Source organism: Sphaerodactylus townsendi, linkage group LG07 (assembly GCF_021028975.2).
Source record: "Sphaerodactylus townsendi isolate TG3544 linkage group LG07, MPM_Stown_v2.3, whole genome shotgun sequence".
In the NCBI taxonomy this organism is placed as follows: Eukaryota; Metazoa; Chordata; class Lepidosauria; order Squamata; family Sphaerodactylidae; genus Sphaerodactylus; species Sphaerodactylus townsendi.
In genome coordinates, this window is record NC_059431.1 from 122,616,001 (window position 1) to 122,628,993 (window position 12,993).

The 12,993-nt window shown below is 43.3% G+C and overlaps 1 protein-coding gene across 11 annotated transcripts in view; it reads left to right on the forward strand.

Moving 5' to 3' along the window:
- Nucleotides 1-12,993, forward strand: part of ZFYVE28 (zinc finger FYVE-type containing 28) — a 76,546-nt gene that overhangs the window by 46,513 nt on the left and 17,040 nt on the right. For all 11 annotated transcript variants that reach the window (XR_007244987.1, XR_007244988.1, XR_007244991.1 and 8 more), the window contains exons 5-9: nt 121-210; nt 3,635-3,724; nt 4,649-4,750; nt 6,274-7,608; nt 12,403-12,557. Coding sequence is in view for 6 of the 11 variants with exons in the window: in XM_048502669.1 (XP_048358626.1) it covers nt 121-210; nt 3,635-3,724; nt 4,649-4,750; nt 6,274-7,608; nt 12,403-12,557 (1,772 nt within the window). In the remaining 5 variants the exon portion in view is untranslated. The remainder of the gene's footprint in view (nt 1-120; nt 211-3,634; nt 3,725-4,648; nt 4,751-6,273; nt 7,609-12,402; nt 12,558-12,993) is intronic.

The following is a 12,993-nucleotide window of genomic DNA, read 5'->3' on the forward strand; positions in this document are numbered from 1 at the left end:
TTTTAAAAAACAGTTTAATAATGCATTTTTGTTTCGTCTCTTTTGTTTTGGGCTCTTTTTAAAATATCACAAGCATGCTGAACTTGTATATTCAGATCCCTCTTTGTATTGCCTTTTCAGTTACGTGTCAGCCATGGTTCCTGTAAAGTCACCAAAGGAGTACTATGTACAGCAAGAAGTAATCGTCCTTTTTTGTGAAACGGTAGAAAGGTAAGCAGTTTTCAAAATCCACTGTGTTGTAGCTTCAACTGCCCAAACTGTTTTGGCCTTGTGCTGTTCATTTCTAGATGCCACCAAGAAAGCACCTTGCTTTTGACTCCCTTGAAAGTCAAGGCCAGGTCGTTTTGCGATGTTGCTGAAAAACACTGAGAAAAGCTTCCTTAGTGCATGAAGAGAGTGAGAAGCTGAGCATGTGTGCGTTGGTTGCATTCCTTAGCCTTCTCCTGCTGTTACCTTCACCTAAGGTGGTCTGTTTTATCTGTAGCAGTCCCATTCCTCTGGATTGGCCAGCCTGCATGAATACAGTGGGCTTCCTCATTCGTGGCACTGGTTTGCACAAGCATTCTTCTCCAAAGGGCGCTTGGTGGAGCGTAAACTGTGTTTAGCTGTATCAACCCAGCACACTGGCTTGTAACACCTATATTTTAATTCTGCATTGGTTTAATTGGTTGGCTGCTTGTGATGCCTGCGTGCTGCACCTTCTGCTCTTTGTTAACTGCCTTGAGTTCGCAGACGGAAATATGGGTCAGGTTGTGGCTCAGAAGGGGAGTATCTGCTTGGCATACAGAAGGTCCCAACTTCAGTCTCCAGCAGCTCCAGTAATATGGATTTGGTAGGAAGTGATGGGAAACATTCTGCCTGAGACCCTGGAGATATGGGCCTTGTTGGACCAGCATGGGGTGGCGGTTAAGAGTGGTGGACTCAGATCTGGAGAATTGGGTTCAATTCCCCACTCTTCCACATGAGGCTCTTATCTGGTGAACTGAATTTGTTTCCCCACTCCTCCACATGAAGCCTGCTGAGTGACCTTGGGCCAGTCACGGTTCTCTCCCACCTCACAAGGTATCTGCTGTGTGGAGAGGAAGGGAAAGGATGTATTGTCAAAGGCTTTCATGGGCAGAATCACTAGGATGTTGTGGGTTTTCCGGGTTGTATGACTGTGTTTCAGTAGTATTTTCTGCTGACGTTTTGCCTGCATCTGTGGCCAGCCAAAGGGAAAGGAGTAAGCCGCCTTGAGACTCCTGACAGAAGAGAAAGGCAGGGGATAAATCCAAACGTCTCTTCTTCAAATGTCTGATTCAGTATAGAAGCAAGCAAGCAAGAAACCACAAAGTTAAGGTTTCTGCAAAGTGTAAGCAGAATAACCACACATAAAAATATGTTCAATATATTCATATGACAAACACAAAATCCCATATTATATTTGAAATATCAACCCACTTCAAAATATAATCAGTGGCTAAATAATGACAATGCTGCATGTAATCTGTAACAATATCAAAAATCTTGTAAAAAACATAAATCTGAAGGTTAATTAACCATTAATTACATTTTTCGAAGTGTTACTGGAACATATTGTGATATCTGATGTAGACATTTGAGTTTTGTTTTTATCACATGAATGTATGTTTGTATTGTATTTATGTGTGGTGATTTTGTTTGCTTTTTGCATTGGTCTTAACTTTGTGGTTTCCATCTTGCTTGCTTTCATATCGAGACCTGCCCTGCCCTTTTTTGTTTTTGCTGACTCAAGTGTAAGACAGCTTTATATGAGATAAGGCAAAGTGTAAATGGTTTGAATAAGCCAAATAAAATAAATGTGGGCTCATGTTTTTGACAATAAATAATTTAATGGCATGCTTTATCTTAGTTTTCAATGTTGGCACCAGAAGTTTTCAGGGAATGCCTCTACTTCAGCCAGGAAGGAGGCACAGGCCGGACAGTCTGGCCCTTTTCAGAATGGACTCACTTCTTGGAAGAGTGATCGGAGGCCGGCAGTTGTCCTCAGTGCTAGAACTCTCTTTAGGCAGAGCGCCAACTGTCCAGGGCTTCTGAGTTTTAAATGTCCTCTGCATGTCTCACCTTGCTGTCTTGTGAGGCCAGTCTCCCTAGGGTTAAACCCAGTGGTGGGATTCAGCAAGTTTGCACCCAGAGGTGTATCAAGGCAAACTGGAGTCTGGGGACAAAACCTGAGTTTGGTGCCCCCGCCCCCGCCCCCACCCCTGTATGGGCGGCCACCCTCCCCCACCACGACCAAACAATAATTTTTTACTTCAGCTCACAAAACACCTCCCACCCCCAGCAAAACATACATGGCTCTCTCCCCACCAACTCTCTTTCCTAATTTTGTCCTCACATCAACCCTAGGAGATAGGTTGTTAGCCTGAGAAACAGCTCCAACCACTGCAAGTGGATATTAAGCATGTAAATCCCTTACAAATCACACTCAGCAAAATGTTTACCAAACAAATGTCAGCATCGTCTCTCACAAAACACCTCCAGTGGAATCCATCCCCAAACAGCATCACTTTCAATATTTAAACTGGGGAACCCACCTTCTCCCTTTAAGTCCATGCCAAAGGGGGTGGATTTAAAAGGAGAATCTGGGGAAATTTGGAGGGTGCCTGCTGTCGGGTGCAATTGTTAAGCTAACAGCACCAAACTTTCAGGGTATCTTTAGGAGACTCTCCTGATGATACCACCCAGTTTTGGTGAAGTTTGGTTCAGGGGGTCCAAAGTTATGGACACTCAAAGGTATAGCCCCCATATCCTATTAGCTCTCATTGGAAACAATGGGGGGTGGGGCACCCTTTTTGGGAGTCCATAACTTTGGACCCCTGGAACCAAACTTCACCTAACTTGGTTGGTATCATCAGGAGGGTCTTCTGAAAAATCCCTGAAATTCTGGGGCTGCTAGCCTAAAAGCTGCGCCCCCTGCCAGCCCTAAAACTGGAAAAAACACTAAAAATACAAAAAAACCACAAATGAATCTGAAATTTTGCGCCCCCACTAGGGGGCTGCCCAGGGACATAGGGCACCCCATGTCCACATGGTGAATACACCACTGTTCGTACCACTTCGTCAGAACCAATTGTTGGTGCTTGTAAACAACGAGTTGTTAAATTATATGAATCCCACCACTGGTTAAACCCCTTTTTATCCAAGTAACTTTTTCTTCTGAAACATTACAATTGACATCCCAGACAGTTGTTATAACCTGTTTGAGAGCCAGCATGGTGTAGTGGTTAAGAGCAGTGGACTCTAATCTGGTGAACCCGGTTTGAATATTTCAATGCATCTCCAAAAACCTGCCCAAGATGTCTTACAAAATAAAAATGTGAAATGAATCATGATACAGACTTCATTACATAATTGCTGGTGTAAAGTCTATTCTAGTGTGGTGATAAGAACGAAAAGATTGGAAAATGGAGCCAGAGGATAGGAGAGGATTGGTGTGACAAATGTATGGCTTGCAGACCTCACTCATCTTTTCAGGCGTGGTGGGCCATTCATTGTTTGTCCTGAATTAAATCTTGGGCAATTAATGGGATACTGTGGTATCATAGGCTTCTTAGGAAGATTCAGCTTATTCATAGCACTTCGGTTAAATGGTTCAATATTCTCATCTGCCTAGAGCTTTAAAGCTTGGATACCTTACGCAGGACATGATTGACGACTATGAACCAGCATTAATGTTTACTATTCCAAGATTGGCCATTGTTTGGTAAGTAGTTCATTTTGCATATCCAGACAGCAACTTCCACTGGGGCCTGGCCACTATTTCCCAGGTCACACACTGTATTATCCTGTGTTCCTCTTTGTTTTTGTCTGGTAGAATCTGAGACTGAAATTTATATTTATTTTCTTTATTTGTTACACTTGGATTTAGTTTCATATCCCTTTCAGATCACAGTGAAATGGGATGGGAATAGGTTGCCAGGTAGCCTTTGGTAACTTGCAATGTCACTGGTGACACAACACCATCACTTCTGGTGTATACAGGAAATGATGTCATAGTGACATAGAGAAGTTCTGGTATTTGGGGGAAAAACTATATGAAAGAAGATGTTTTTACTGTAGAGTTTTTACCCAAATATCAGCTCATTCCCATGTCACTGAGATGCTGGCTGGCCCACCCCTGTTCCTGGGATGTCTCCCCTGCCAATAGCAGCCAGCAGAAACCTGCCAATCTTACTGTTGATGGAATTACTGTTGATAGATATTAAAAGTTAATAGATTTCTTTGGTTGAGTCACTATTAAGCTTATGCCCAAACGTTTCATGGGTTGGACAGCTCACTTGAAAAGTTATTGGTTGCTTGATTTCCACCAGACTGCAGTTAAGTCTGAGTTTATCTTTAGATGCTTTTCAGCTGCTGAATTGATTTGTGGTGAGTTTTGCATTGGAAGTGTTTTATCTGTCTGCATAGGTGATATTCTTGACTCCTCCTGATATCATCTGCAGTTGTCCCAGATATATTAAGGCAGTGCCATTTAAGAACTGTTGGCCTACATTTGACATTGAAAAGAAAGGGCCATTTCGCTCTTGTCGACTTGCGAGGTTGCATCAAGTTGGAAGAGGGCTTGTGGAGTGCAGGTGCTTTAAATGCATATAATGTGAGCTTGATTTTTTTTACGTTTGAATTGCAGTGGGCTTGTTGTTTACTCGGAAGGCCCTCTGAATCTTGATCGTAAACAAGAAGAAATGTCGGAACTTTTCAGACCCTTCCACACTTTACTACGGAAAATAAGGCAAGTTGTTCAATCATAATGCTGCTCGTTTGTTCGTTTGCCTCTCCACCCATTGTAGATCTTTTATTTTAACAACACAGTAATGAGTTGAATGAGGGTGAAGCAACTTATTCTGGTTGACAAGTGTTACGGTTTTCACATGTAATCTGGGAGGGTCTTCCCTTAAGAATCCCCAGGTTACAGGACTGGCAGACTGTTTCTCCTGCTGAGGAGACAGAGTGGTTTTATCTGGGAGAGGCTCATGAAGCTGGGGAAACCTGATCCTTTCGCTGCTGCTTTCGTTACACCGACCGAGATACTGGGAGTTGGGTCTTTGTCCACTTCCCCAGTCTGGCCACCCTTTGACTCAGAGCCTGAGCTCAGGGCAAGGTAGTGTTTCAGGGTACGGCCTGGATCCAGTGGTGGGATCCAACCGCATCAACCACCTGTTCACCCCCCTCATTGCCCACTTACCTGGCTGCCGCATCCCTGCCCCCCCTTTCTGATGTTGGGCGGGGGGGAAGCGAGGGAAGGCAGCAGCTTTGGGGGGTCGGCTGCAGCACGGCTTTGGGGGAGGGCTGGGAGACCTGCTGGAGTGCCAGCAGGGCAGGCCACCCTGGCAAACTGTGAAGCATCCCTGCACTTCTTAGGTGACCTTCCGTGCAAATACTGACCAGGGCCAACCCTGCTTAGCTTTCAAGATGTGATGAAACTGGGCTAGCCAGGTCACTGCCGGTCAGGGCACCCTCTTACAATCCATTGGATAGATCTGTCTCCTGATCTCCTTTTTGATGGCTAGCTTGAGAGACCACAGCCACAGTTCACGAACAGCAGTTCATCTTCCTGCCAATCATGGGCAGAGGCTTGTTGCGACTTCTCTCTGCTTCTGTGCTGAAGGGTTCTCCTGAGGATGAAGTGCAGGAAAGGAGAATGACGTCAACCACTTTTGGATTACTAGCTTTTTGGCTGCTGCAAATGCATAAACCTTTCATAAAGCAGGCAGCTTTCCATCAGTTGCTGAAACATAATCTCTTGGTAGCTGTTCGTGACCTCTTGGTTGAATGAATAACCCATTGGGCAGAAATGTAGGGTATAAATGAAATAAATGAGATTGCTGGGTAGCTTTGGGTAAGTCACCATTTCAGGCGAGCTGTATTGGATTTTGAATGGGCAGAAACAGTAAGAAGAAAGAAACCTTTTCTGTTTTCCACATCAGAAATGTATGAAAAGCATTTCAGGTCTCATGTGTTGCGTTAAGTGTCATCAGATTGCTTCCGACTGATGGCAGCCCTATGGATTAATTACCTCCAAAACATCCTGAAGGCTGTGGCTTCCTTGATTTAGTCAATCTGTCTCATGTTGGGTCTTTCTGTTTTCCTTCTGCCTTGAATTTTCTCATAACAGTTATGAATTGAAATTTTAAAAGTTGTTGAAATACTTTTGATGCGCTCTCTATGCTTTCATGTTGTGGTTTAAGAGTGGTGTATAATATGAATTTTTCAGGTAAATTTTACAACATTCTTCATTGTTTGCTCACTTTCTAGGGATCTACTACGGACTCTCACAGATGAGGAGCTGTATACTCTGGAGTGTAACCTCTGCATCTCCCAGGATTCTGACTTCCCTGAGAGAGCAGGTCCTCAAGTGCCACCTGCCGTTATGCCAGACTTGATGGCAGCTTTGCCATCTGAAGAGCTTTCTGAAAAATCCCCAAATACTGAAGCAGAGCTTGCCTGTTCCGTACAATATGATGAACAGGAACTGGAGCAACTGAACAGAATGGTTCATAGAGTAGGGGATGAGATGTCTTCGTTGCTCTCGCCCCCAAGGGACTGCCGGTCTCCTGCTTGCAACCCTAGTGTGAGGAACATCTGCAGCAGAAGGGACTCTCCAGGTGTGATCCTGCTGAACAACACGCACAACGAGGAAGAGAGCATGTTTCTCATTGATGACTTAAATGGGTCAGAAGAAGCTCTCACTGGGACAGATTCATTCAAGCAGACATTCTGTGATTCCTGTTGTGTTTCAAAGCACTCGTGTCCCAGTGGTGACTCTCTGTTGTACGAGCATGGTCATCAAACTGAACAGGGCCCACTCTTCCAGGAGAGAGGGGAGTGCGATCTTGACAATAACAACGTTGAAGCAAGCAAGCCATTGGCTGATACCTCACTTCAAAACTCCTGCAGTTGTTTTGAAAGCCCTGATCCACATTTGTACCTCAATGCCTGGGATGTGTATTCTCATGATGCAGAAACAGCAGAAATTATCGCTCACCGGACTGGAGGGATGAAGATATCGGCTACTGTTATATTTAATCCAAAATCTCCTCCTTCGGAATCCTCAGAGTCATCTAAAATAGTGAAAACTTGCTCTGTTGGGGACTCACCTTATTTGGCTGATGACGAGCGAGAGGCACACCAGCCAAGCGTGGCCACCACCAATTGCCTTGTCAGTTCTTGTGTCTGTTGTGGGAGCTGTGAGGGGAGCAAGGAGGACAGCAGAGCTTTAAAGACTAACAGTTTCCCAGGAAAAATTATAAATTCCTCTTCCAGTTTGCTGAAATTGAAAGAAAAAACCCAACTGGATAAATCTAACAGCACAGTCTCTGTACAGGAGATACTGAAAACTGAACCCTACATTTTGCTGGCAGAAAGGGATTCTCCTAGAGAGGAGCAGGCTCTTTCCAGCTGTTCTAAGGGCTTGGCATACTCCTCGGCTTCTCATTTGAGAGCAGAGAATGGACCCAAAGTCAACCAAGAATCCCCAGCTCCACAAAAGAAATGTGAAGATGGAAAACAGGCACATGAAAAGCCATCAGAGATTAATGAAGAAAAGAATGAAAGAGTATCAAAGGATGGCAAATCGAGAACATGTTCAAAGTAAGAGCTTCCTGCAGTTTTATTGCCCTGGAAATGGGATACGGGTCAGAGTTGCCTGTAAAAATGCATGGTGGTAGCAGTAGAAAGTGCCATCAAGTTGCAGCTGACTTATGGCAACCCAGTAGGATTTTCAAGGCAAAAGATGTCCAGAGGTGTTTGCCATTTCCTGCCTCTGCATAGCGACCCTGGACTTCCTTGGAGGTCTCCCGCCTAAGTACTAACCAGGGCTGATGGTGCTTAGCATTAGTGGAGTGTTTGCTGAACAGGTGTGATGGGCACTCTCCAGCTAGCCCCTGAAAGCAGGGTAGGGCATGCCCACTCTAGCTAGCCTCTGAGCTGTGATGGCGCTGGGCCAGCTAGAGCTTCCAAGTTCTCTTGATGGACAGATCCATGTAGTGCAGGAGTCTTCAACATGGTGCCTGTGGGCTGTGGCAGCCATTTTCTGGCTGGCTTCACCTTCTTCAGTGGCTCTCTTGTGCCAGTCGCACTGTGTCAGAATTCCCAAGGCACCCACGGGTTTGAAAAGGTTGGAGACTTCTGTTTACCACTTGAGGTTAGCCTAGTGAGGATCTTCTGTAAGCTAAGTGAAGATGGGGAAAGGTTTTTTTGCAGCTTGCTTTCCCCACAATTATGCAGAGCCCAGTATAACCACTTAGGCTGTTAACTTTTCCTCATATACTCCAACAAATGTCAGTGTGGTGCTGTGGTTTGAGTGTTCTAGTATCTGGGAGAACCCAGATTTGAACCCCCACTCGACCTTGGAAGCTTGCTGAGTGCACATGCACTCAAATGAACCTAACTTGCAGGGCTATTGTGAGGATAAAAGGGAGGAGAGGAAACTGTACTCTTCTTTGGGTCCCAACGAATTAAATAATATATTTATTACGGCCACAAGGCCAGCAAAAAGAAAACCAAATCCGGTTTCTATTTATACATATGTACAAAAATCCATATTGTAATCCCCAGACACAAAAGAAGAATCAACTTGCCACATTATTACAGTCACCCTCATCTTGTGCTGCTCCCTGACTTAACATAGATCTGCGTTATACTAACGTACACAGCTACCTGCAGAGATATAAAGAAGCCCGGTCTTCCGATAAGATTCTTGTAGGAGCCAAGTCAGAGTCAACTGCAATTGGATTAGTATAATTAACTAACAATGGTTGGATTAACAGCATCCTTTCTCCTTTTTGTAGCTCACAATGCAGTAGGATGTGTGACATAGAGTCCGCTTCTCCTGAATAGCAAACACAGACCCTCCTGGACTGGGAAATTCTGAAATCTTCTCGCTAAATTGGTTGATGGAAAAGCCTTGAAATGGGCCCAGCGACATTTTACAGATACAATATTAGATAAATAGGGGGCAGCTGAAATTCCTGACCAGAATTTCAGTGGTTTATATAACAAGGGTAACAAGGAATGATCTGTTTGCATTTCAACATTGTTGATCTGTTGACAAACCAAGACTGTTGCTCTACGGATGCCCAATTCCAATAGGTGCATAGGGTCAAACCCTCATTGTTTAAGTTTGAGTATTATCTTTTCTGACCAACTTGAATATGGTGACACTGCCAGCAATAAAGGCAGTAAAAAACCCAGAGGCTGGAGAAGAACTTTAAGCCAGTATTTAATAATCAGTCTCCAAAAGGTTGTCTCTACTTTGACCATCCCTGCTTCTTGCCTTAATACTGCATTAGCTGTATGTTTAGGTGTATTAAACAAGGCTCTAAGGAATGCTGATAAGACTCTCTCTAATAAAGTAAAATCTGATACTATTGCCAGTTGAGCTCCATAGGTAAGTTGAGCCAAGGATTTAGCTTCGAATAAGACTCCGTGTGTCTTGGATCCTCTGAAGATGCCAGCCACAGATGCAGGCAAAACGTCAGGAGAGAATGCTGCTAGAACACGGCCAGACAGCCCGGAAACCACACAGCACCCAAACATTATCTTAGTTTTTGTATAATTAATGTTTAACAATCCCTCTGAGCATTTTTGAGCAAATACAGTGGAACCTCGGTTTTCGTTGGTAATCCGTCTGAAAAGAATCGATGAAAACTGAAACCGATGAAAACCGGAGCAAACATTTCCATAGGAATCAATGTAAATCCAATTTATCCGTTTTAGGCACTCCAAGAAACATACCAAAAACACAAATTTTGGTGAATAAACATAGTGTTTAATGCTGAAAACAGTAACAAACAATAACACTAGGACCAGCTTCAGAGCCAGTGGACCAATGTCGCACCAGAAAGCTGTCCAAAGGGATCTGTTTCTGATGCCTCTTTAAGATTTGTCTGAAATGGGGCAAGACATTGTCATTAAACAAGTTGCAGACACGGCCTGTAACAGCTTTGTCCGGGTGATTTTTCTCCACAAACCCCTGCACCTTACTGCAAATCGATGAAAACCGAAGCAAATCGATGAAAACTGAGACAAATTTTTCACTTAACAAATCGATGAAAACTGAAGGCAATGAAAACCGAGGTTCAACTGTATATTCTGTGCTCTTTTAAGCCCCACTCTCATTAATGATAGAAGAACAGCATCATCGGCGTACATGAGGACGGCTATACTCTTTATCAGGGATAAGCATAGGCGCATGGGTATCTTTCCTATGGAAGCTAGTTATAAGTGTGTTAACATAGAGGTTAAACAAATGGGGTGCTAAAAGGCACTTTTGCCTTACACCTTTCTGAGTAGAGATGGGCACAGTTAGGTGACCTTCATGTGAGAACCTTACCTGTATGGTTGTGTTCTCGTGTAATTTAACAATTAGTTGGAGAAGGCGTCTATCAAGCAAAGCAAAGCCTTTATTGGCATTCATAGAACAACAGCAGCAAAACACAGCAAACATAAAAAAAATTTAAAGGCAAAAAGGATAACCTCAGATATATACATATTATTACTGGCTCTGAATTATTTCCATAACAAAGCTTGCAACCTCTTCACAAAAAACAGAATCAGAATTATTCAACAAGAGAAATAATCTAATCAAATCTGTTAATTCAGATTGGAAGAGAGCGTGTAGATTGACATATTTAGATCTAATTTTAGCAAATTTAGTGCAATGTAATAGCTGGTGAGCCAATGTTTCAACTACCTTAGAATTACAGCTACACAACCTTTTAGATTTTTCCAGGTGATTAAACCTGCCATGTAGTAAGGCAGATGGCATAACCTTGAATTTAGCAATTGTGAAGGCTCTCCTTGAGCAGGGGTTAGTTAGAAAATGTAAGTAGTGGGCCATACGACCCTGCTCAAATGGAATTAAAAATTGTGTGGGAGAGCAAGTTCTTTTAGCTGCTAGATACAGTTCTGCAAATTCCCAATCTAAGAGTCGGTCTTTGAGTAGTTTGTACGCTTCTGAGCAGGAAGAAGGCGTCTATCAATATTAGTCTCCTCTAGCTTTGCCCAGAGACGACTGCGTGTTACATTGTCAAATGCGGCCTTAAGATCAACAAAGGCCTCATATAGAGCTCCTTTTTTGATATGTACATATTTCTCTATTAGATAATTTAATATCAGACAGTGATCCATTGTCGAGCGGCCTTTACGAAAGCCAGCCTGTTTGTCCTCCAATAAATTTTCTCTGACCTACCATGCCAGAAATTTTATGCTCAGATATTTAGTGTACAGTTTGCTCACATCATTGAGCAGGCTAATTGGTCTGTAATTAACTGGCTCAGAGGATATACCTTTTTTGAAGATGGGAACCATGATTGCTGCGCTCCAATCAGATGAAATGCAGGTTGTGCTATTGATCTAGATGAAGAGTTCAGCCAAAACAGGAGCCCACCATTCTATATTGTTTTTCAGTAATTCTAGTGGTGTAAAGTCATTTCCCGGGGACTTTCCACCCCACAATTGCAAAATCATGGTTTTAACTTCCTCCGGAGACACTGGAGGCCGCAAGGGGATGTCAGGCAAAGCAGAGTGCTGCCATGTTAAAGCCTGATGCTCTTTATAGAGGTTAGAGAAATAACTCTCCCAAGCATCCGCTGAGATTGAGTTTGCCAGAGCAAAACTGTGAAAATTATTATTCTGAGCTATTAATCTCCAGAAAGTTCTTGAATCATTTGTTTTTGCCACCCTTATCAATGCTTGCCATTTAGTGTATCTGTCCACCTTTTTCTTATATTTCATTAAGGATTTGTAAGTTCTTTTCCCTTCAAATACTTGAGATTGAGAAATCAAACCAGCTTGGAAGCTGTTGCTTCCTTTGTTCATATGGAATGTTGATTATGTGTTCCGGGATGAAAAGTGTCTCCGCTGGTTTTTGAAAGGAGGGGTCTGAGGATTTGTACAAGTTCCTCATACTTCCTTAGCATTGACCCAGTGGCGTCATGTCCGTTGGGCAATATGGGCAGCTGCCCAGAGCTCAGGAATTTTGCAGGGCATGCTCCTGCATTTTTATTTTTTTGGTGTTTTTTCACATTTTGGCCTGCAGGGGGCGCATTTTTAGATCAGCACAACAAACTTTATCAGCACAACAAACTTCACTGTTTGACTTATCTTTGACAGCCATTATGGCTGACTCCGCCTTCTTAGGCAGCCATTTTGTGACTGCACTTGCCACACTGTGTTCCGAATTCTAGAGGTACTTGGAGGCTCAAAAAGGTTGGGGACCCCTTGACTTGGAAGTGCCTAAGCCCAGTTCAGCTGGTGCAATAAAAATTTACCATTGTTTGATACTGTCCCTTAGAATTCTCTACAGCAAAATGTTTCACTGGCTTGAAATGCTATGAAGACTGATGGAACTTTGGCTTTCATTCTTGTTTTGCTTCCTTCCAGTGACTTAATGACCCAGTCCTGTTCATCAAGCGAAACCAGTCAGGAAGAAACCCCACTTGCCTTACAGACAGCTGAAATTTCTACTAGAGAAAAGATCCGATCTCGATTTCACAGCAGTCACGACCTTATTCATCGGCTCTTTGTCTGCATCTCAGGTGATGCACTTTCTTTTTGTTACCAGTGCTTTTAACTTAATACTTTGTGCATGAGTTTAGAAGTGAGAGCAAGGAGTTAAATGCCTAGGCCAGAGGGGCATCGTTGCATTTCTCAATTCAAGTCCAATTGGGGGAGCGGACATCCACAACCGATGTAAAACTAACATTAGAACTACTCTAACTGTTTCAGCATAATATGAATGAATAATGCTATCTGACTAAAATCATTTTTATCTAGAAGATATGCCTTTCTCTTGAGCATGGCTGCTGGTCTTCAGGTTGCACCTGGGGATCTCTTGCTATTACAGTTGATCTCCAGATGACCAAGATCAGATCCCTTGGAGCACTGATGGTGAACCTTTTTGAGACCGAGTGCCCAAATTGCAACCCAAACCCCGCTTATTTATCGCAAAGTGCCAACCCAGCAATTTAACCT